The 23,928-nt window shown below is 54.9% G+C and overlaps 2 protein-coding genes across 5 annotated transcripts in view; both read right to left on the bottom strand.

Annotated features, from left to right (window-relative positions):
* PHF12 (PHD finger protein 12) overlaps positions 1 to 2,476 on the bottom strand; it is a 38,926-nt gene extending 36,450 nt beyond the window's left edge. For 2 of the 3 annotated variants that reach the window (XR_014079604.1, XM_081580295.1), the window contains exons 1-2: positions 995 to 1,586; positions 166 to 347 (exon numbers count right to left, since the gene is read on the bottom strand). Coding sequence is in view for 2 of the 3 variants with exons in the window: in XM_081580295.1 (XP_081436421.1) it covers positions 166 to 347; positions 995 to 1,060 (248 nt within the window). In the remaining variant the exon portion in view is untranslated. Of the gene's footprint in view, positions 1 to 165; positions 348 to 994 lie in introns of all 3 variants that reach the window. The other variant, XM_081580294.1, reaches the window with a different exon arrangement.
* A 2,343-nt stretch (positions 2,477 to 4,819) lies between these two features.
* Positions 4,820 to 23,928, bottom strand: part of SEZ6 (seizure related 6 homolog) — a 48,219-nt gene continuing 29,110 nt past the window's right edge. The window contains exons 4-17 of one of the 2 annotated variants that reach the window (XM_081580309.1): positions 17,614 to 17,809; positions 12,967 to 13,152; positions 10,341 to 10,509; positions 10,042 to 10,208; positions 9,290 to 9,484; positions 8,902 to 9,040; positions 8,588 to 8,784; positions 7,812 to 8,006; positions 7,233 to 7,424; positions 6,950 to 7,147; positions 6,634 to 6,672; positions 6,261 to 6,378; positions 6,075 to 6,177; positions 4,820 to 5,910 (exon numbers count right to left, since the gene is read on the bottom strand). In XM_081580309.1, the coding sequence (XP_081436435.1) occupies positions 5,878 to 5,910; positions 6,075 to 6,177; positions 6,261 to 6,378; positions 6,634 to 6,672; positions 6,950 to 7,147; positions 7,233 to 7,424; positions 7,812 to 8,006; positions 8,588 to 8,784; positions 8,902 to 9,040; positions 9,290 to 9,484; positions 10,042 to 10,208; positions 10,341 to 10,509; positions 12,967 to 13,152; positions 17,614 to 17,809 (2,127 nt within the window). In that variant the 3' untranslated portion in view covers positions 4,820 to 5,877. The remainder of the gene's footprint in view (positions 5,911 to 6,074; positions 6,178 to 6,260; positions 6,379 to 6,633; positions 6,673 to 6,949; positions 7,148 to 7,232; positions 7,425 to 7,811; positions 8,007 to 8,587; positions 8,785 to 8,901; positions 9,041 to 9,289; positions 9,485 to 10,041; positions 10,209 to 10,340; positions 10,510 to 12,966; positions 13,153 to 17,613; positions 17,810 to 23,928) is intronic. The other variant, XM_081580310.1, reaches the window with a different exon arrangement.

The raw sequence follows: 23,928 nt of genomic DNA, 5'->3' as shown, positions 1-23,928 counted from the left end.
CCGGATCGGGGCCGCACCTGGGGGCGGGGAGGCGCTCGCCCCAGCGGCTGCAGAGAGCTAGCGGCTGCAAGCGCCCGTTATCTCGGCCAGCAGGGGTAGGCCGGGTGAAGGAATGTGCCGGGAAGGGTCCGCCAAGGGGCTCCGCAGGGGGTCCCCAGACCTTACCAGCACTGGAGATGGAAGGCAGCCGGGCAGTGGTCACAGCACAGGAGGTCCCCACCTTCTTTGCAGCTATCGCAGCTGTCGTGGTTGGTGGCCCTGCCGCTTCTCCGGGGCTCCTTCTCAGGCTTCCGACTCCGCTTTTCGGCCTCGTCCGTCTTGGGGGGAGCCAGCAGAGCTTGGATTTGCTGCACACACATACAAATGGCGTGTGTGCACACTCGGAGCTCCCGGGCGGTACGTCGCCCCCCCGGCGCGGCTTCTCCGTCACCCACCCCTCTCCCCCCTTTTGTCCTTCTTCCTCCCATCCAGGCTGCTCCCAGAACCTCTTAGCCCCCGGAACCAGGGGGAGCCCACCCTAACCGCGTTCCTGCCGCACAACAACGAGCACCGCTTCTTCCAAATGGGGAGGATCAGAGTAGGGGGATGGGGAGAGGGTGCGCGGTTCCCTTCTCGCCACTTCCTTGTATGGACAGTGGGGGACTCCAAAGCCAGGCTCGGGAAAGGCCTGAAGCCCGGTACCCGGACGTGCCGGGGGAAGCACAAAGGGGCCGACAAGAAGGGGGTGGGGAGGCCCGCCGGTGCAAAGAGATGGAGTGGGTTGGCGCTTCGGGAGAGCGAATCGAGGGCGGCGGGTAGGTGAAACTGCTGCAAACGTCCTCGGCGGCTGAGCTCAGCCCCCCGAGTTGCAAAGATGGGAGGGAGAGTCTGGGTGAGGAAAAGCCCCCCCTCCCCCGGCCCTCTTGCGCTGCGAGCTCAGGGCCGGCTTTGTGGGGCGGAGGGCGGAGGTTCCCTCCCGGCGCTGGGGGAAGGGGATGAGGTGGGCCACTCTTACCTCCATCAGCCCCCCCGACGTGTCCAAGTCGTACACGATCGTCTTGGTCTCCATTTTCTCCCACATTCATCCACCTCCCGGGCTGGGCGCTCTCTGCTCCGGCCCCCCCAACCCCGGGGGGAGGGGGGAAGCGGGGGGAGGGGGCGCTCCTGACCCCGGCCCCTCTTCTTATTTCCAAACACGGGTCCCGACTTCCTCGCCCTGGCTCCCCCCCACCCCCCGGCCCCCAGTCCCCGGGACGGCAGCGTCCTCCCCACGGGCCGTGAGGGGGGAGCGGCCCCTCAGCCCCGGCCCGGCGGCTGGCTGCACGGTGGGTCCCGGCTCGGGGGGGTCAGGCCTCGGCGGGGCCTAGTCCCACAGGCTAGAGCCGGCGCTGGCGACCGCTGGTCCGGCCGGGAAGGCTGGCGGGCGCTGCCATCCCGGGGTTGGGGGGATCGGAGGTGGGGGGGTGAGAGGTTAGGTGAGGTTGTGGTACGTGAGGTGACTGCGGGGAGGGTGATGGGGGGTGGTCCCTGGGCTCCGCCTCTCGCCGCCGCCGCCGTCTGCGTCCCGGCTGCCGCGCACTTGGCGCAAACTTACCGCGAGCGCCCGCAAAGCCACCCGCGCAGGCGCCCCGGGATCGCCGCTCGCCGCGCGCAACCGCAGTGACAGCCGGCGGCCGGGCTCCCGCGCAGCCGCAGAGACGGGGCACCCCCCGGCGCGCAGCCGCGCTGGCATTCGTCTGGAGCGCCGAAGCCCCGCCTTTCAGCCCTGCGCCAGCGTACTGCGATGAAAGGGCGGGACTTGCGGTCTCGCGCAGGCGCCTGGGAAAGCTCCGCAGGGTCACGGCGCAGCCGCAGGAACACCGGGGCTCTTCATCCATTGGTGTTTGAGTGTAAACCAAGAGGACTCTGTTCCCGCGCAGGCGTGTTGCGGATGCTCCCCTCCCGCCCCACAATAACACAGCCGACTCCGGCGCAGGCGTATTGTCACCAGAAGGCCCAACAAGAATGCTTCTCCTTTCGCCATTTTGGTAGTGGGTTATAGACTAGCATGCCCTTGGAGTCCTCAGGCGTGAACCGAAAGGAGCAAAGTGTGGTACTGGCTGGCGCTGGTAGGCTGTCGGTGACAGCATGTACTGCTAGGGATGTTGTACTGGACTGTTTGGTTCCAGCGTCAGGTGTGGCTGGACCAGGCGCCATATTGGTAAAGAGAAAAAGAAAAGCCATCGCGACGGAAAACGATGGTTTTGGTGTCGGGTTGGATGGCTTCTATTTTCTCTTTCCTCCCGCTGCCAGCAGTAAATTTTAGCCTGAGCATCCCTGCCTTTCGTAGTGATGGCACTATGGAGGTCCGCCTGCCCGACACCACTCTCTTTTGATTACTGACTCTGAAAACTGCCCTCCAAGAGGAAGCCAAAGGCTAAGAGTTGGTAATGCTGACAACGCCCAGCTACCTGCCCTCAGTGGACTTCAGCTCCCAGTTTGCAACGCGCAGAGGTCCAAAGGGCGAAGGGAGAGCATTGCACCCTGGGAGCAAGAATCGCGATGGGTCTGGTGGATTCTGGGAGCCGTAGTTCCGTATGCGTGCGATGCAGTGTAATGTAGGATGGACTCGAGGAAGAGCGAGATACCTTTCAGAGCTGCCGCTGTATGCTGGGATTTGTAGTCTGAAGGTCTCACCTCGAACTCTGGGCGGGGCTTCACGCTCTCCACCGCGCCTGTCCGTCCCCTTGGTACCTTCTACAGAGATGGCCAGTTGCCTCTGCCTGACTGTAGATGAAGCGCTGGAGGAGGGAGGGGCATCATTGTGCCTGACACGAGGCGTTTAGTTGGCATTGTTACCGGGTAGCTGTGTCCTTGCTCACTTTTGATATTAAGGTATACTTAGCATTCTCAGAAACCTAAAACTGGAAAGGGCTTAAAAACCATCTGTATTAACATCTTCATTTCCAGATGCATAGAGAAGAGTAGTGATTTGACTAGTTCACATAGTGAATTTATGGCAGACCTAAGAATGAAACATTTTTTTAATTCCCAGTCTACGGTACTGTCTAACTGCCTGAGGGGAGTTGCTGCTTTGGGGTGGGGGATAGTAAGGAGGTTGAGTTGGATAGGGTGAGGTCGTGTGTGTGTGGTCTTAGGTTTCTGTTCTTCTGGCTTTCCTAATGATCCTGTTGGTGCCTGGGAAAAATAATAAAGTCCTGGGCCTTATTGATCAAGCAGGGGAATGTCATGTCGATCGGCCCCTCTCTACCCTCTACCAACCTCAGCAAACAAAAAATCTTAGTGGCTCTGGAACAGAGATGTAGCCCTCAGAGAGAGGAGGGCTGAGCTAGAAGTATGGAAGTGGCTGGACCTCATGTCTTCTTAGGCAGTATTTCATGCTACAGATGCTCAGAAATGGGTACATCGTGTGCCGTCTCCTACGGGCTTCCTTTCTACAGCTCAGGGCCCAGCCATGCTGCTGTGTCAGCCTGAAGGTATTATGGGGCAGATAAGTAAGCCACTGGCACATGCCCAAAGAGCAAGGCTTTGCTTTGATCAACACCATCACTGCAGTTGAGAACAGACATCAGCATTAATGGGCTAATGAGGGAAATAATACTTGGCTCTGTTGACAAGTACCAGGGGAACTAATCACTCCACATACCTTCCTCTCAGAACTTGGAGGGTGAGGTCAGCCCAATGGGGCTAGCAGTTGGTGCCACCTTGGAGAGCTCCAGCCCTGGATGTACCAGGGGGGTTGAGGAGAGCAGGTGGGTTGCACATGCCTTTGGAAGTGACCTCTTGTGGCTAATGTAGGCACTGCATTCTGCATGGGCTGGAGCCTCCATCCTTCAAGGTGGCTTATGGTAGAATTGGAGATGGCCAGCCATAAGTGGTCCTAGATCTCCGTGTTGGATAACTATAGAAGTTCTGGTTGCTGCTACCATTTCCGTCTTCTGGCTTCTGAGTACCCACAACGCCCTGTTGCCTTCCTTTTGCTCTTATTCTGAAGAGCAGCCATGCAGAGCACACCTAAGCATGGATGTGTGTGATGTGGACAAAGGCTGACCAAACACATCTCAGAAGATGCTGGGGGCCATAGGGAAGGGGCATAGATGCTGGGAGGGACCAAACAAGGCAAACTTAAGCACACCCTCTTCAGTCACCTCTTTTTGGCGTCCATGGACATAGCTTTTGTTAAATTAGGAGCTAAGCCCCTAGGCTGTGTTGCCTCTGCACCTGACAGTCTGGATGTTCTCTGAGGCCAAGACAGACTAGAGCCTCACATTCAGGGGCTCAGTCTCTGATTCCTATCCAATTTCCTAAACCTTTCTAGCTGGAACGAAGTGAAGAAAGAGAGGCATCAGGTTTTCTGGGCTTTTTCAGCAGTACAGTGGGTTTGAGGACAGACTTAGGACTGTGCCAGGCTTTGGTTCTGGACCTAGCAAAGAGGAGGAAGTGAAGCACTGTGATGGCTGAGCATTTTGGTTTCTGGGTTCCCACACCCCTGTGGCACCAACCTTGGGGGCCTCACTTCACATGCCAGTGTCACACTGATCTTGTTGGGGCAGTAGTCCCTGAAGCACTGGCATGTGGCTACTTTTTGTTTTTGTTTGTTTGACTGCATGTGGGGCTTGCAGGATCTAGGTTCCCTGATCAAGGATTGAACCCAGGCTGTCCAGTGAAAGTGCTGAATCCCAGGCACTGGAGCCCCCAGGGAATTCCCATGATTGTTTTTTGATAAAGTCTGGAGATGATCAGTTGGTAGGTTTAGAATGCCTTCTGGCCCTCAAGTCCACATCTCATTTGTTTCCCACCTCCCTTCCCTCCAAGAAAGCACCATCCACCAGTCCATTGCTTTTTTTTTTTTCCAAAAACACCATTTTAATAAGGAAACAACAGAAATAGAAGATTGTTCTCTGACTGGAGCCCAGACCCCATATAATACATTACATGTACAAAGTAGCCTGCAGCCAACTCCTGGGCCTCTCCCTGGGATGCTTTGACCCCCTGTTCCATGCCAAATTCCTGCACCCGTGGACCTCTGCTCATCTCTAGAATATGCCTGCCACTCCCCTTATCCTGAAATGCAGTGGCCAGGAAGGAAGCCTGACAGGTCACTGGGGTTGGAGGAGGGGAAGGTGGGCACGAGGGTGTTTTTCGTAGCCAGACTGATGTCAGGGGAGGGTCTCTCTCTCTTAGGGTGTAGGGCCGCCAGGGGAGCAGCCGGGGCTGTCCTGCTTTGGTGTGGAGCATGAGTGGTGTGGCCTAGGGAAGCCCAACCTGAGCTTGGGGTAGAGTCCATAAACCCCTTAAGATCCCTTAGCATTATTGCCTCCGCCAGGAAAGGGCAGGAGGCAGAACTGACCATTCCTGGGGCCTTAGAGAAAGACTAGAGATCTCCCCAGGGGACTGATGTCAGCATGCCAGGACTACCCAGAGGTCACTGTTGAGAGCAGTTTTGGCCACTGGTGACGGCCCTGTGAGGAGCACCCTGGCACAGTTTCCGCCGCTGTCATGTCAGGGCTGCTGCATGCCAGGGCCGGATGGTGGTCACGTGGAGGGAGGTACTCCACCCTGCCTGTGAATTCCAGCCCGGAGGTCCCAGGCCTGAGAGAGGGTCAGGAGAATGCTGGTTCTTGGTGCATGTGCTCCAGCTGTGTTTGGCCTAGAGGCAGATGCCCCTGACTTGGACCCAAGGAAGGGCCCTAAGTGGGCAGTGGTCCCAAGAAAATAGACCCCGGTGGGTATTGCAGGCAGGAAGCGCACAACTTCTTGAGGGACTGGCGGCATCTCTTCCCAGGTGGTATGTACAGGAGATGGAGGGCAAGGGAGCAGGAAGCTGGGAGTTCTGCTGCTATACTGGGATGCAGGGTGGAGCCAGCTTCCCCAGGCCACCCCACCTAGATGGAGACTTCATATTCTCTTGTCTCCTGCAAAGGAAAGAGACTTCTGGGAGTTGGAAACTTGTCAAAGGCTTGCCAGCCCACAATCCACCTCCCCGAGGAAAAAGGAAAGAGTGAAAGGACTTGGCAGGACCCGCAGGGGTACCTGGCCAAGGGAGCACAGAATTGGGTCCTGATTGGGGTGTCGAGCCTGGCCTGGGTACTTACTCCAGTCTCATAAGTTGGATTATCAAATGCTGACTCCACGGTGATGCGGTCATAAGGGCGGGGTCGTGTCCGGGACAGCTGCAGGGCGCTCTTCCCCTGGAGCCTGTGCAGCAGAGAAGCCTGGGAGTCAGGAGTGCTGGGCAGGAACAAGTCAGGGTGCAGGACAGGCAGGGAAGCCGGACTCACCTGCAGTAGTAGAGGTACACACCTCCCACCAAGAGCGCCATCGCCACCAGCGGCAAGAAGATGGCAGCTGCAATGTGAGCAGCATCCAGTGTGCTGGAGGCAGCTGGCACCTTGGCAACTGAAAGCACAGAGGATGGGGCTGGGGCAGAGGGCCCTGTTGCCTGGGTCCCACGTCCCCTCGTCTGCCCAGGGGCAGCCAGCCGCCAGCTCCCTCTAGCTGGCTGGGGGCAAGGAAGGAGCTTTTTGCCCCCTGCTAGTCCCAGATCTCTCTCTTTCTCTGCCCTCCCTCCTTGGGGAGCCCACAGCCTGGAAGCTGTGAGAATGAGGGGCAGGGAGATTATTTCCCTGACCCTCGAGGAGGTTGGGGGCTCACCATCCAGGCTGCGGCCGCTGTAGAAGCCGTCCAGAGAGGCTGGAATAAGAGGGGAGGGCCAAGGGCAGTGGGTGAGCCCAAAGAGCCAGACCACAAAGGCAGGGAGTAGGCTGGTCGTGGGGAGGAATTTGTCCAAGAGGAGCCCACCCCAGAGTTTGTTACCAGGTCAGAAAGATCTGACAGAGACCCAGGAGACCAAGAATAACATAAGAAGTGGGGGTGCATGGGCAGGGGGTTTTGGTTCTCGGCCTCTGACATCTTTGCCAGGGCAGCCCCGTGGGCCAGGCAGAGGTTCAGCAGATGACAGGACACTCACCAGCCCTACAGATGGGTGGGGGGTCACTCCAATGTGAGGGGTGTCCGGGCACACACTTGATACTGGCCTGGCCCTTCAGCACATAGCCAGGGGCACACGAGAAGTGGACAGTAGCCCCTGCTGGGTGCAGCCGCTTCTCGGGACTGCGGGCACCATTCTCGGGGGCGCTGAGGCCGTGGCACGGTTTGAGCTGTTCCACTGCAAAACAGGCAGGGCCCAGTGAGGGTGCCAGGTCCCTAGCCACCAGAGGCAGCATCCTCCCACCTCCCTGTTTGACACTCACGGAGACATTTGGGGGCCCGGTCGCTCCACTTAGGGCTGCTGGCTTGGCGGTCATGGCAGGTGAGGAGGGCACTACCCGTCAGCACAAAACCCTGGTCACAGATATACTGCACGGTGGCCCCCACGGGGAACTTGGGGCTCGATATGAGGCGTCGGCTGTGTTCCACATCCCCAGGGTCATGACAGGAAGTCACTGTGGGTAGGGAGTGACAGAGGAAAGTGGCCCAAGTAGAACTCAACAAAAACCAGTGCATACTGGCTTTGTTCCAAGCCTTCCAACATCTTCACAGCACAGGGCTCCATCCCTACTTATCTGCCCCTATCATTGTGCTGGTGTTATCTCTCCATTTGTCTCCTTCCCATTCATCAGAATCAACAAACACTGATGGGCCACATAACCAGGAATGGAAAACTTGGAGTACTTGGTGGATAACCTATGAGAAGGTATGTGAAACGGGTTTCACAGATGAGGCAACTGAGGCTATGACTACCAGCTAATAACAGCTAGAGTCTGGATCGGAATCCAGGAGAGAGGCTTGTAGGTTGCACTGGGGAGAGTGTGGGGAACAGGTGCACTCACCCCTCTGGCATGAGGGCAGGTCCTCACTCCAGGTGAGGTCCCACTGGCACATGAGGACACTGGAGCCCACCACCTGGTAGCCGGGGTAGCACTGGTAGGTGACGACGGTGCCATGCACCAGCTCAGGCTGCGACGGGCTCTTCCAGCCATTGGGGATCTCAGGCAGCTCCGGACACGTGTCATTACGGGGCACCTCTGGGGACAGCAAGATGCAGGCCCTCAGCAGCACCCAAGGGAGACTGTGCTAGCCTCCCTCCCCTCAAGGGCACTCTAGCTCCTGCCAGTTCGTCCGGTCCTGGCCTGGGCAGGCTCAGCGATCATGCCTTCCTGCTCAGGGGTCCCAACCTTGCCTGTCTCCTAGATTCCAGGGTTGTCACCTAAGCTTTGGCCTTACTTCCAAAAGTGTGTTGGCCAATTCCTCGGCCCTGAGAGAGGGGCCGGGTAGGGTGGGGAAAACTGTCACTTCTGTCAAAGATTTTCAGAAAGGTAGAAATGAAGGCCTTTTCTCAGTTTCCTGTTTCTATTAGGAAGTTCTTCCCTGCTGTCTACCCAGCTCGGTTTAGCAGAGGCTTGCTTCCTCTCACTGGGCCCTCAGGGGAGATGGAGAATAAGATTAGCTTCCCAAAGGTGATGCCTGGAATTTTCCAGCTTCCCCCAATCAGATAAGAGCGCTCAGACTCCTCATCTCCCTGGCCTTTCTGACTTGCCAAGGTTGGGGGTCTGCTCCCTGGTGTCGCTTCTACCCCCCCAGCAGGGCAGGGCAGGGGCAAGCTCACCAAAGAAGTGGATGACGAAGCCCTGCTGGTAGCCAAGCACTGAGGCCCCGGGGTCCGACTGGAACTGAATGGTGACATCAGCCATGGAGGTAAAGAGCTTGAAGTGGCCATGGGGCCCAGAGTACTGGCCCAGGACGCGAGCTGTCAGGTCGTCCCCATCATAGAAGGTCAGCACGTCACCAGTGCCTATGCGCAGCCTGTGGAGGGGAACCATCAGGCAGGGCGGGCCAGTCGGGAGGGGCCCTAGGATGGGCTGGCTGAGAGAGGGCCCCAGATCCCGGGAGGTAGCTTGGCCGAGCCCAGCGGGCACTCACACTCGGACGTCCAGCATGATGCGCTTGTCTTCCTCCACGTGCACGCCCCAGATGCAGTCCTGCCCACGGCCGTATGGCTCCGGCCAGTTGGGGGAGAGGACCACGCCGGCCGAGTCTGTGGTCTCCCCACTACACACAGCTGGAAGGCAGGGGAGCTGCATCCCCTCGGCATTCTCGCCCCCTCCAGCCAGTGCCATGTCCTGGGGCTGCCTCCTGCCCACAGGAGTGCCTGCCCACTGCTGGGAACCCCCACCTCCTCCTCGGGGGGGGTGGGGGAGCTTCAAACACATATGTCACCAGGCCCCGTGGTCCCAGGCCCTGTGGCCAGCTCCCTCATGCCCACCCTGCTCCCTGCCCACAGCAGGCCTAGCCCCTGATGCCTACTGACCTCGGCAGGCGGGCTCTGTCTCATTCCACTGGGGGTCATGGGGGTCCACGCACTCAATGATGATGGAGCCCTGCTCCAGAGTGTAGCCAGGGTCGCAGCTGAACTCCACTGTGGTCCCCACAGGGTAAGAGGGTGCGCTGCTGCTGAAGTTGCCGTATTTGACAAAGGGCTCATAGCAATGGCCTTGCTGGAAGGCTGCAAACCACAGAACCCAGCCCAGCTCAGCTCAACCGGGGCAAACAAGGGGCAGTCGTCTTACTTTCCTCCTCAGGGCCTTTCTCTTCTTAACAATGGATGTGTGTCTGAGTTTGGAGCAGGGGGCGGGGCAGCCCAGAGCATCTATCCTCAGGAGGCCATCACCATTGTATTCTCAGTGCTGAGTTTGTGCTTAGTATACAGAAGGCGCTCAATACGTGTGTGTGTTTTAATAAATTAATGAACACGTTTGCGTGAGTGGTGCTAGAATGTCTCCTGCAGCAGTTCTTTTGTAAGGGTTGGGGCTATTTTTATTCTTCAGATTCTAGAGAACTGATTCTCTTGGACGAGAGGGCCTGGGTCCAGGCAGGGGTCTCCTGCAAAGATGGAGTGGAATCCTGGACTTCAGGGAATGAGTAAGGAGAGAGGACCTGGGTGGCAGGTGAGCAAGGGGCGAGTTGGAAGGAGTGATGAGGGAATCGAGGCAGAGAGGGAGGGTGTGAGAAGAGACTCTGGGCTGGACACCCCTGCCCCCAGTTAGGCCCCAGCAGGCTCACCCTCGTAGCGCAGGGCCATGCCCGCAGCCACCCCACTGCTGTCAGTACTGAGCTCCACGAAGAAGTGTCGGCTGGAGCTGAGCAGGCCCTCAATGGGCAGGTACTCCACCTCGTAGGAATCATACACGGGCGGGGCCTCCACGTTGTCCCCATTACGGATGATGAGCCTGGGCCACGAGAGCGGCAGCTGCATGGCTGGTCGCTGAGTTGGGTGGGGTGAGGCCCCAGGCTTGGGTACCATCCCTCTGGCGGGGTGCTGCCAGGCCAGGCACTCCAATCCCACCAGGACACCCCCTCACCTGTCATCATCCTCAGCCAGGGAAACCTTCTCGAAGTGTAGGTGCAGCCGCTGGCCCTCGGGAGCCTCAAGCAGCCAGTGGCAGGTAAGGTTGTTGCTGTAGTTGCCCGGGAAGCCGGGGGAGACGATGCGGCCGGTGGTGGCATTGCGGATCACTCCACCGCAGGCAGCTGTGAGATGAGCCGCACTGTGGGCTGGGCCCCGGCTGGGTCCTAGATGGCCTAGCAAGCCTCCCCACCCGTCCCAGCTCCATGCCTTCTGCACGGGGCAGCAGGGAGCTTGCCTTCATGGCTCTGGAGGTCAATCCTTTGCCCCTGTGACCCTGCAGCTCCAGGGAGCCAACCTCCTAACCTTTCACACCTCCAAGACCATTCATGTGAAACTCCCTTGACTAAGGGGAATCTGCGGCTGCCTAGCCACTTGGCCCTGGGTGAGTCACCTTTCCTCCCTGCTAACTTCTCAGGGAGGCCCTCCCTGATTCCCCCTCCCAGGTGAACTTCATTCCCCTTCCTAGAGCTCCAACCTTCTTGGATAGATCTGCTGCCTCTGTCTCAGACCAGCTTCCTAAACCAGTTATTTTTGGATATGTCCCTTAACTAGGCCCTCCAGTGCAGGGGCCAGGTCTTTTCAAACCAGACACAGAGTTGGTATTGAATGTTCTTTTGGATAAAATGAATGAATGACTGTAAAGAAGAGAGTAGGACTAGATCAGGGATGACAAACACCTGGTGGGCATGCCCTTCACTTCCAAACCTTGTGCCTGTAGCAGGCATTGTTAGCCAGGAGACAGCCTTGAATCAGCATCACTACTACTGTCAATCAATCCTGATTGACAGGCTGACCCCTTAGGGCCTTTCCAGCACTGGTACCTCTGGCCTGGGACGTCCCCCTCTTCCTTAGCAGAGGCTCGGCAGCTCGCCCTTCCCCATCACCAAGGGCGGCTGAGTTACTTGGCCACAAGCTCCTGGCAGTTAAATGGGGCCGGAGAAGAAGTCACAGGCAATAGGACTCTGGCTGGTCCGCGGTAGCACTTTCCTTCCCTGGACCTACAGCTCTGGACTCTGCCAGATCTCAGAGACCAGGCTACCCTGGCCAAGACGCAATGCCATTGTCTCCAAGTGTTCAGACTGAAGAGTATTTTAATCTAATAAAGCTCCCGGGGAAGGGGTGCTGATGAGTTTCTTCTCTGCTTCTTTGCAGAGAGGGCAGACTCGCTTTTCTGCTTGGTCTTGGAACAGCACTGCCCTTGAAATCTGACTATGCCCCATCCTCCACTTAAATTCCTCAGTGGCTCCCTGTTACCCTCGAGATAAAGTCCAAGCTTAAGAGGGGATTCGAGCCCTTTATAAACCCCACTCTCTCTTGACTCAGCTTCAGCGCTTCCTGGTACACTGTCTTCTTCAGGCGTGCCCCGCCATGTCGTCATTGCAGCGTGCTGCTTCATGTCTCCGCATCTCTGCATGTGCTGTTCCAGGAATCCATTCCACTTCCTGGAGCTCTGACATGCCCGTCACCCTTCCCTGCCTTCTTCTTGGGAAGCTTTTTTGACCTCCTTTCTCATTTTCAAGCAGCTCTCCCCTACCTCCCCCGCTTGGATCTCCATGGTGCCCTGAGTTCCCCCCATCACAGCACCATCTGCCCTGAACTTCCTGAGTTGCTTTCCAGTCTTCCCTCCGAACAGAGAGCTCCTTGAGGGCAGAGCCCAAGTCTGGCTTATTCACACCCGCTTTGGCCTGATGCCCAGAAAGAGTTTATAGGATGAAATAAGTATCAAAACCCCAAGCTGTCTTTCACCCTGCAAACAAAACACTCCATCTCCCTTCTGTCAACAAGCCCCTCTTCACTGGCAGCAATCTCAGACTCTCCGATCACCCAGGACCAGAACCTGGGAGTCTCCTACGTCCCCCCTTTCCCTTGTCAGGGTCTCTGGAACCTCTTCCCACCTCTTCGTTCCCAAAGTCATTGTCTAAATTCAAACCCTCTTGCCTGGCTGGCTGCGAGCTTCCAGACACCCCCCGCCTGTCTCTCCTGAGGGACAGTTCTGAACCCCTCCCTCCCCATCTCACAGAGTGTCAACAGCTCTCCACCCAGTGTCTTGGCCTGACATTCAAGGCCCTCCCACCGCCCTCCTCCCATGTCTCAGGCCTCAGCCAAACCTGGCTGTTCTCTGTGCCCCTAAAACGCTCCCTCCTCTTCTCACCTGGGGGTCACTGCCCACACAGTTCCAGCCACTGAAACCTTCAATGCCACTCCCCCTAGGATGCCTCCTAAGCACCCAGCTAAGAATGACTGCTTCCACCCATTCCAGGTCACTCTGTCTCTTCATTCATACTTTTAACTTCCTGCTCTGGAAGTTGGTGACCCAGGGGCTGTCTTCCTCCCTCATTTCCTAGAACTGTGGGCTCCTTGAGGGCACAGTCCCTGTTTAATTCCACTCGGTAAACCTGTGGTGCCTCCATACAGTAAGTGCTCAAGAAGTGCAGGTTGTGTGAATGCTACTAAGGTGTGAGGCCATTTTCTGGCTTCCTTATGGAGAGCAAATGGAGGTGCAAGACCGCAACAGAGAGCAGGAATGAGCCCCCCACCTCACTTCCCTGTTTGGCACTGAGTCCCCAGGGGCCACTCACCGATGCAGACCGGCTCCTGAGAATCCCAGAAGGGCTGGGTGGCGTTGAGACAGGTAAGGAGCCTGGCACCCTTCAGCTGGTAGCCAGTGGCACAACGGAAGCGGGCACTACCTCCAGGGTGGAGGCTGGTGACAGTCACAGCTCCATAAGCTGGATGTCGGGGAAAGTGGCAGCTCAGGAGATAGGCTGCAGAGAGAGAGAATGGGTGGCGTGTGTGTGTGTGTGTGTGTGTGTGTGTGTGTGTGTGTGTGTGTGTCTGTGCATGTGTTGAGGGGGCTGAGTCAGCCAGGGCAAAAGGGGCCTGCCCCAGCCTGCCTTGAGGTGTCAGAGGAAGCATCAGGAATTCCAGAAGAGACTCTGATCCCCTCCTGAGAAGGTGTCAGTGATACTTCCGGCAGCCTGGGCAGGAGCAAGCATAGAGCTGGAAGTTGGAGCCTTGGGTTCCAAGCTTTGACACTCCAGGCAAGTTATACCACCTTTCTGTCCTAGTTTCCTCATTTGTTAAATGAGGTTCAAAACATCAGCCCACTTTCAGGGTTATTGTGAGAATAAATGGGGAGTATTTTACTCAGCTTAGTATCCCTGGAATCAATAAATGTGTACTGAATGACTTATAGATGTGAAAGCACTCGAAATAGTGAAAAGCCTATACTGGTGTGAAATATTGATATTATTTTTTCTGCAAGAGACAAAGATGAATTACAGCAGGAAACACCAAAGTCAGACAGTAAAAACTTTCCTGGTATTCACTGAGGAATGCTAAAAAACTTGATGACAAGGGCTGTGGACTTTGAAAACAGGAGGGGTCCTGGATGGGGAAGCAGGATGCAACTTCATGGAAGTTGTGGGAGGAACAAGTTGCCCTCGGAAACTTGGTAACTTTTGAAATTGTCATACCAAGTATGACCGAATGGTGGCAGCAAATCCTATAAAACAACCCGGCAAATCCCAAGCCAGTGCCAAGCTGGGGCCTTAGCTAAAAATGGGGACCAGGGCTGAGAAGTGGGGAAGAAGGCCTTGGAGGGGTCAAGGAGAGCGGCTGAGTGAAGAGTCTGGGATATGGAGGCTGAAAACCCTGGGGGTGCTGGGAGAGATGAGGACCGTCTAGACTGAGGAACCACTCCTGGGTCTTGGGGGTGGAGGAGGCCCACCCTCACTTGATGGCACTAGGAGGATGGGAAGGGAGGTCATGGCAGGAACTCTACTAGCCTCTGTGTGTCTTTGTATGAATATAAGAAAGGGCTGTCTGTGGGCAGACCAGGGTCCAGACACAATGTCAATGCCAATGCTTAGTCGCCCACCAGGCTCCTTGGTCCATGGGATTCTCCAGGCAAGGATACTGGAGTGGGTTGCCATTTCCTACTTCAGGGGATCTTCCCGACCCAGGGATCTAGCCTGCATCTCCTCTGTCTCCTGCATTGTAGGCAGATTCTTTACCTTTGAGTCATCACAAGTTTTGTGATTTTCACCTGGCCTGGCCTTAGTAACTAGGTCTGTGAAAAGGAGACCATTCCTTCTTATCCCTCTCTCACAGAGTTCTTAGAAGAATGGCCAGTGAATGGTGGCTTGTGGTTGGCAGTCAGTTGTATGGGGCAGTGCTCAGGAGGTGGGCTCTGAGGTCAGACTGCCTGGGTTTGAATACAGGCTCCCCTCCTTGCTGTGCCACTTTGGGCAAGTTACCTAACTTCTATGTGCCTCAATTTCCTTGTTTACCCACCTTGCATTCTATGTTGTTACATGAGAAGATATATGTGCGGTGTCTGAACCTTATATATTTGAACCTTCACTAATACTTCTGGGCAGGGAAAATGAAAGTGTTAGTTGCTTAGTTGTCTGACTTTTTGCAACCCCATGGATCATAGCCTCTGTCCATGAGATTTTCCAGGCAAGAATACTGGAGTAAGTAGCCATTCCCTTCTCCAGGGGATCGTCCTGACCCAGGGATAGAACCAGAGTCTCCCTCACTCCTGGCAGATTGTTTACCATCTGAACCACCAGAGAAGCCCTGGCACAGAACAGCACCAGATGCTGTTATTGTTTGTAATTTTGATTAATAAAAGCACCTCTCATCTGCATGGGAAAGGGAGCACCTTCCAGCTTCTCAAGTGCCTTCCTGGGACTCCCCTCGCGGTCCACTGGTTAAGGCTTTGCGCTTCCAATGCAGGGGACACGGGTTTGATCCCTAGTTGGGGAACTAAGATCCCACATGCTGTGGAGCACAACCGAAAAAAAAAAATTGCCTTCACACTCTTCTTACTTGATGTCTACAACATGCTTAGGAGGAAGCTAGGGGTTATTAACTTGTTTTCAGGTGAGGAAAAAACTAAGGTTCAGAGAGACGAAGGGACTTGGCCTGATCACACAGTCAGTAAGCAGTAGAGTGGGGACTTGAAGCTCCTGGCTCTGGAGCCCACTTGCTTTCTATCTCCCCTTTCCCACCTGCTTTCCCAGTTGAAGTAGAAATGTGGGCTCAAGAATCAGAGAAACCTGGGAGTAATAACCAAAGCTGCCCTGAGTGGTGGTGCAGGGTGGCTACTCACAGTGATCTGGGGAGGAACCCCAGGCTGGGGTGGGATGGGACACTCTACCCAGAATGGAGGGGGAATGACACCCAGGGCGGTCTAGGTCATGAGGCAGACGGCATACTCAGCACTTGTATTTCCATCTTCCCCATAACTCTTGGAACGGAGACCCCCCATTTCACAGATTAGGAATAGGGCTGGTGTGAGGTGAGGGCAGGAGGCTGGGGGCAGACGATGAAGCCCCCAGACTCCATGGTGGGTAAAGTGCTGCTTCCCAGGACGAGCTTCCTCCTGTTGCCATGACGACTGTTCCCGGGGAGCCTGCATCGCTGCAATCTGTTGAGCTATTTTCTCCCTGGCATCTGTTTCTGGGGCCAAGTCCGGTGCCAGGATATTCAGGAGGGAGGAGGGGGATGCCTGGCAAGGCCCTCTGCTTCCTCACCCTGCCTGAGGCTGTGGGAGGGGAGCTGGAACTTGGTTCTGCAGATGAGACCCCTGTGGGGGCCCTGCCTCGTGATCTCTAACATTCTCTTGGACAGCTCTGGCAGGGCTGTGGGTCCGGGGCCCCTCATCCCCTCTTCTGGCACCCTCTTTCTCCAGACCGGGAGATGCGCGTATAAGCGCGCGCTCCTCCTGTTCCCATCTCTGGGATCAGGGCTAATTACAGCCTATAATTAGGGGAATTACACTCATTAAGGAAAGAGCTGATCATTGACAAAAACTGGGCCGAGGAGGGAGGGCTTCTGGGAACTGAGAAAGACGTAGGGCTGGGCCAGCTTTCCCAGCCCATCCTTGGGGTCCGCACCCCTCACCAGGCCTCCACCTCATTGCATTTCAGCCACCTTTGTCTGGCCCAACAGAGAGAAGGTCTGAGGATTTGTGCGAAGGAATTTGTAGCCACCGAGGTTACCGTGGCGTGAAATTATGCCTGCTGCTAGGGAGGATTGATGAGCCATTAGGGAGGCTGGCCAGGCTGCCGAGATGTCACCCTTGCCTCAAGGCAAGCTGGTCCCTTGCCTCTGACAAGCCCCTGGCCAACCCCTGATGACCATGAGGCTCCCTGTTGCCACACCAGACTGCTCAGCCAGTTTAGGTGGAGAGGCCAGGAAGGTGTGAGTACTCCTTAGGGGGAGGACCAAGCATCCCCATCTCCAGAGGAGAGGGGAAGTGGTCCCTGGTGATCAAGGCAATTGTTCTCATCAATTATCTCCCCATTAGCACTCCCCAGTCTGAACTGGTTACCTTGTCACAGCAGTGCAAGGGATCAAGGAAACTTTGCCTGGGGAAGAAGGGGCCAGGAGGGATCCTGGTGGGAGAGGGACAGAGCTGCTTTTCCTCCCTTTTCCATCCTGCCTGCTCTTTAATATAGTTTCCGGTTTTCTCATGGATGAGTGCTAAGCAGTTGTCCACCACAGCTTTGTCGACTCAGTGTTTTGGTCTCATTTTACAGTGGAGGAAAAGAGGTCAGAGGGTTAGAGAGGTCAAATGACTTGCGAAAGGTTGATAGCCAAGGGGAAGGAGATTCAGAGGTGGTTCTGCCCTTCTCTTGAGTCTGTGATTTTCCTATTACATCATGCCACTCTCCTATTTCCAGAGGTATTCTGAGCTGACTGGGACATGGGCCAGGTCCAGGGTGGGTGAGACAGTTCAGGAAGGGCAGGGTGGTAGGTAAGGACCTCTAGATGGTCAGCTGTCAAGCCCCTTTGACCTTGACCCCCTTGCATTTGGGGAGTGGCCTTCTGTTGTTAACTGCCTGTTAAGTGTCTGCCTGTTGCGGAGATTCTGAATTCCATTAGGGCAAGGACTAGGCTGGATCTTAATACTGCCAGTCTCCAGCACAGGCCTGGCGAGGAGCAGATGTCTAGGAAAAGTTTACTGAATGAACGAATGAGTGGCAATGGACACACCCAGGGCTACCTGATTCTGTGTCAGTCGCCCTTTGGGCCGAGTTCTCTGGTGGGTGGTAGATGGAGGAGGGAACGTCCTGGAGGTATCAAATGGGCCATACTCACCCCAGTGTGTGTTACTAGCCTCTCCGTGTTCCCCCCCAGGCTGTAATAGCACCAGAGACCCCCAGTAGGGCAGCCAGTCCGGACTGGTCCTGCCCTCAGCTCCCCAGGCCTACCTTGGTAGTGGAAATGGAAGGTGCCAGGCCCATCAGGGGGTGGGAGGCTCTGGAACCTCAGGGCTGCCTGGTGGGTGGGGCTGCGGATGACTTGACCCCTCAGCAGGAAAGACTGGTTGGCCAGGGGCAGTGGGTCAGGCCCCCCAAGGCCCTCCACGGTCACGGTCTCCCCCTCTCGGAGGCTGATGTTCTGGACCTGCCCATGGGATAGACAGAGCAAAGCAGAAGGGTCAGGCTTCTTTTTACTGATTGAGCCCTGCTGCCCTCATGCTCCTGCAGGCCCCGAGGCATGGCCAGTCCTCAGTGACCCCTGGGCATTGGAGCCCCCCAGCCTGGAGCTAGGCCCTTCAGTGCAGGAAGAGCTTATTTTACCTCCCCAGTAACCCTGTGAAATGGGACCTGAAGTTCAGAGATACTAAGTATATTATTCAAGGTCACAGAGAAATTATAGGGCTTCCCAGGTAGTGCAATGGTAAAGAATCTGCCTACCAATGCAGGAGACACAGGGGACAGGGGTTTGATCCCTGGGTTAGGAGCCCCCTGGAGAAGGGAATGGCAATCCACTCCAGTATTCTTGCCTGGAGAATTCCATGGACAGAAGAGCCTGACAGGCCACAGTGCATGGGGTTGTAAAGAGTCAGACACGGCTGAGCACACACATGCACGCACCCAGAGATTAGTAGAAGTGGGATTTGTAAACACATCTGGAGAAGGGAAAAGCTATCCACTCTAGTATTCTGGCCTGGAGAATTCCATGGACTGTATAGTCCACGGGGTCTCAAAGAGTTGGACACGACTGAGCGACTTTCATTTCACTTCACTTCTGTTTTCCAAAACTTTTCAACTACACCATATGCTTCCTGTCCCTTCCTTGCTTGAGGCTCAGTGTTCTCATCTGTAAAGTGGGGATGCAGTGGGTGGGTTGAACTAGGTGGTGTCCAGTTGCCTTGCCTGGCCAGCAAGGTAGGGTCTTAAACATCAGACTCATGAGCCCAGTTTCCCCTGAAAATCCCCTGCTGGATGCCTCACAGGCATCTCTCACCCAGTCTGCCTCAAACTGAGCCACCCTCTTCTCTTTCCCCAACTAGCAGCTCTCCTGGCTCCCTAGCTCAGGGAATGACATCACTATCCATTTGCAAGCCCAAGTTAGAAAATAGCATCTTGCCTCCTGCCTCATATTCCACATCCAATCAGTCATTCCATCCTGTCAACTGGCCCCCAGCTCTGTTCACTGCCCCCTCCCCAGAGTCCTCACTGTTACTGCTCACCTGGATCAATGCAGCAGCCTCCTGCCAGCCTTTCTGCCTGCAGGGCTTACCCCACGCCTCCCTCTACATCAATACTATCTGAACTGCAGCCAGAGAACAGCCCCGATCTGTTGCTGCTCATGGTGCATTCTTATTTAAATCCTCTGTGACTTTCCAGTGAGCCCACAAAGACCATAGTATCAAGCCCAAGCTCTTTGCTGTGGCCCTGGTGTCCCTGCCCCACTTGGCCCCTGCTGACTGCTCAGCCTGGTCTTCTTACACCACACCCCTCCCTTCTGATCATTTCCTGTCTGTCACAGGCCCCTCTGCCATCACTCCAATCCTTAGTCCTTCAATCCCTGGAGCATCCTTCTGGGCTCCATGCCTTCATTCAGTCAAACAAGGATTGGACAGCAACAGAGTCTGCCCAGAGGAGAAATGGTAGTGATAGGATTAGAATAGGATAGTTAAACAGGTAGCTATAGAAGTCCCAGTAGGAGACTATGGATAGAGAGGGGAAACCTAGGAAACTTTGGGACACCACTGTAAGTTAATGATCACTCAAGAAAGCTATTGGAATATCGTGAAATGAAGCAGGCTTGCTTAACCTTAAAGCCATAAATAAAAGTATGAGACATGCCCCAGGCCATTAGGTAAAGGGGAAAAAACAAACAAATGAACAACCTTCTACTGTTTTGAATAAATGCTATGATAATCCACAGAATTGATGCTTTCGAACCATGGTGCTGGAGAAGACTCTTGAGAGTGTCTTGGACAGCAAGGAGATCAAACCAGTCAATCCTAAAGGAAATCAACCCTGAATATTCACCGGAAGGGCTGATGCTAAAGCTGAAGCTCCAACAATTTGTCCATCAAGAGCAGACTCATTGGAAAAGACCCTGATGCTGGGAAGGATTGATGGCAGGAGGAGAAGGGAGTGACTGAAGATGAGATGATTGGATGGCATCACCGACTCAATGGACGTGAGTTTGAGCAAACTCCAGGAGGTAGTGAAGGACAGGGAAGCCTGGTGTGCTGCAGTTCATGGGGTCTCAAATAGTCAGACACCACTGAGTGACTGAGCAACAACAATGATAATCCTAGTTTGACCTCATAGGATCGAACACTCTCCTGCCCCATATGAAGGAGGAACTAGTGATGTAAGCCTGACATCTTCTCAAAGAAGGCAGTCTTTCCCCCTCCCTCACTTTCCTTTGACTATAAAATTGTAGCCTATTTAATCCTTGGGGCAGAGTTCCCTCACCTGCCCATTTGCATCTCTTACAATATATGCTATATTAATAAATCTACTTCTTGCCTATCACTTTGACTCTCGCTGAATTCCTTCTGCAGTGATTCACAAACAACCTAACTTTCATTAAGTCCTGAAACCAGGCATGTGACCTCAGTTGGAAGATCATGGGTTTCGGATGGGTTTGAGTCCCAGCACTGAGATGGGATCAAGTCCCAGTCTCAGGTGAGTGGTTTCAGTCTAGGTGAGTGTATGGCCTGGTAAAGAAGCACTGGATTAGGAGCCCAGAGGTCTGGGACCTAATTCTAACCATGTAATCTTGGGCAGGTATGCCGACCATTTGAGCTTTAGTTTCTTCATCTATAAAATGGCCTAGTAGAAATCTTTGCTACTCAAAATGTGGTCCCTGGGCCAGCAGCATCAGCACCACCCAGCAGCTGACTCTCAGACCCTGTCTAAGATCTACTAAATCATCCATTGCATTTTAACAAGGGGGCTTCTCAGGTGGTGGTAGTGGTAAAGAATCCACCTGCCAATGCAGGAGACACAGGAGATGTGGATTTGATCTCTGGGTTGGGAAGATCCCCTGGAATAGGAAATGGCAACCTGTTCCAGTATTCTTGCTGGAAAATTCCATGGACAGAGGAGTCTGGTGGGCTACAGTCCATGGGGTTGTAAAGAGTCAGACACGACAGCACACACACACACACATTTTAACAAGATATCCCCTGTGATTCCAAAGCACAGATCAACATGGTTTCCAAAGTGAAAGTGTAAGTGTTAGTTGCTCAGTCATGTCTAACTCTGTGACCCCATGGACTGTAGCCTGCCAGGCTCTTCTGTCCATGGAATTCTCCAGGCAAGAATACTGGAACAGGTTGCCATTCCCTTCTCCAGGGGATCTTCCCAAAGCAGGGATTGAACTCGGGTCTCCTGCATTGCAGGCAGGTTTCCAAGATCCCTACTATGTTGCTCTGAGGCAGGACCTTCACAGATTATCCACTTGGACTAGTTAAGTAGCATCCAGTGAGTCACCAAATCCCTCCTAATCTTATCTCCCAAATATTTCAGTTGATTCCTTCTCTCCATCCTTTTGTCTCCATCTTGGCTCTGATTACCACCACCAGCACCTCACCCCTCCTTTGTTTCCCACCTGACCTTCACCCTGTCCATTCACAACTCATCTCCCAGGCCCTGGCTGTCCCTCATTGGATCATATCTCTCTTCTACCCAAAGCTGTTGGTGATTTCAGATTGTCCACAAGACAAGGTCCAAACTTCCCAGCTCACTTTTGACTTCGGCAGCTATGCCAGCCCCTTACCTTCACTGTGGCCACAGTGAAGGCCATGCTGACTCCCCTCCTCTGGGCATTTGCATGCCCAGGATCCTGCCCAGGAAATGCCTGCCCTTCTTCCTCTCCTGCTGAAGCTGCTCATTCTTTCAGGTCTCAGGGCTACCATCCTCTGCCTCCCAAGCCAGGACAGTCAGTTCCTTTACTTCAGGCCCTCCCCACCTGTCCTCTATCTATTAAAGCCTAAAGGTAGCATTTTGGGTCACAATGACCTCTTCGCTTGGCTTCCCAGGTGGAGCTAGTGGTAAAGATCTCACTTGCCAATGCAGAGACATTAGAGTCATGGGTTCAATCCTTAGGTCGGGAAGATCCCCTGGAGGAGGGCAAGGGAACCCAATTCAGTATTCCTGCATGGAGAATCCCATGGACAGAGGATCCTGGCGGGCTACAGTCCGTAGGGTTGCATAGAATCAGACACGACTGAAGTGACTTAGCATGCACACATCCTCTTCACTGGCCAGTTGAAATAAAGATGTATGGAAAGGGTGAGTGGGCGGGTCGCTGGATATTTATCACTTGCTAGAGGCTGCTGAGAACAGCGAGGTCTGAGGACAGAGCTGTGCTAGGCTCTGAGCCCCTCAGACTGTGGGTGCTGAGAGCAGAGGTGCCCTGCAGACCCCCCTGCCTGGGAGCAAAGACCTGGGGGGATCTTGGGGGCTGAGGAGAAGGCCCGAGGCAGAGATGCTGGGCCAGAAGTGGCGCTCCTCCAAGAGCAGCTCAGGGCACGTTTGGGTGGAGGCTGCCGGACCATCTGCCAGGGACAGTCCTCAGGGAATTCCTGCAGCAGGCGGAGGCTGGAGGAGGTCCCCTCAAACTTGGAGATTCTGTGATTCTCCAGTTGGGCAAACAAGACTCACACACGTGGAATCTGTAATTATCGAGAGATGCCAGGCAGCATATAATTCTGCCTTAAGTGGGACTGAACGCATGCAGCAGGAATCCTCTAGGGGAGAGTGGAGGGGTTGTAGGCTGGGGGGAGAGAGCCTGGAGCAGGTGGGTCTGAGAGTGCTTCAGGGGGTGGGGTGGTACTAGGAAGAGGAAGGGATGACATCACTGCAGGGAAATTGCTAAGGAAGCAAAGGCAGAGAAATACACACGTATTTATCATTTTTCCTAGTTCCCCTAACACCCTTTTGACCCCAGCTTCGAGTTCCCAACCCTGCTGTTTAGCCAGCAACAGCGGTAGCAATACCAGTAATTACCATTCACAGAGCACCTACCATGTGTCAAACCTTGGACTATTTACAGATATTATTTCATCCTCACCACAATTCTATAAGGAAGGTAGGTGGTAAAATCCCCTTAAGTAAACAGAAGCTGGGAGAAGCTAAGGAGCTTTGGAAAGGTCGAACAGGTGTTAAGTAACAGAGCCTTCCTCGCTGGAGGCCAAGGGAGCTCCCTTCCCCCCAGCCTCATGGGGTTGTCACCTGCAGACAGATTTTCTGGACATCTTTATTCCCAGGCCCCAGGTCTGTCAGGTTTAGCAGGGACGTGGTTTTTGGCCAGGCTGGGATTTTTCTAAAGGTGTTGAGCTGTCTTCCCCCACAGAAGCCTGTTGTCGTTTAGTTGCTAAGTGGAGTCTGACTCTTTTGTAACCCCGTAGACTGTAGCCCACCAGACTCCTCTGTCCATGGAATTCTCCAGACAAGAACACTGGAGTGGGTTGCCATTTCCTTCCCCAGGGGATCTTCCTGACCCAGGGATCGAACCTGTGTCTCCTGCATTGGCAGGCGAATTCTTTACCACTGAGCTACCTGGGAAGCTCTCAGAAGCCTGTAAAGCTGGGAAAACTGGGAGCTGAGACCTCTGTCCTCCTCTGATCTGGGGAAGGCATGCCCCCCTTAAAGCTGGCCTGGTGGTATGGTTGCCATGAGAGCATGGGATGGAGTGGGCCTGATTACTCGGGGCTCTTATCCAGAAGGCACCCTGTTCTCCCAGTGGCTGTCTAGGCAGTGCTGGCCCCTTGGGTTTCAAGCACCCACTTGCAGGCCTGCCACCATGGCCAGATGTAATTTGTCACTTGTTTGAGGGCCAGGCCTGACAGGGGCCAGACAGGGCTGGGTGTTAGACAAGGGGGGGTGATGAAGTCTTGATGTAATTTGCAGGCATCTGAAGAGCTCAGGAGACAGATTGAAATGTCAGCTCTGCTCATGAGGGCTGTCTTCCCACACCCCTAGCCAGTGACAAGAGGGGAGCTGGGGACCAGGCCGGGGAAGACAGAGGCAGAAGGAGGCGAGGACAATTCCCACAGGATCCTGGGCTGTCTAACCCTGCTCGGCTTCCTGCAGACTGGGGGTCAGTTCAAGGAAGGAAATAGGGCTGCTTTGAAGGGGCTCTGTCCTGATTCCTTCCTGGATGGGAGATGGGGAGGACTTAGGTTGCCCTCTGCCAACCCCAGGCTGTCAGCCTTGCCTGGCCTCTCCATCCCCATGGAAGCTGCCAGTTGGTCTCCAGAACACACTGTA

Source organism: Giraffa tippelskirchi, chromosome 3 (assembly GCF_054371585.1).
Source record: "Giraffa tippelskirchi isolate mGirTip1 chromosome 3, T2T-mGirTip1v1.2.pri, whole genome shotgun sequence".
NCBI lineage: Eukaryota > Metazoa > Chordata > Mammalia > Artiodactyla > Giraffidae > Giraffa > Giraffa tippelskirchi.
The sequence above is the reverse complement of the archived record's forward strand: the minus strand, read 5'-3'. Positions and strand labels throughout refer to the sequence as shown.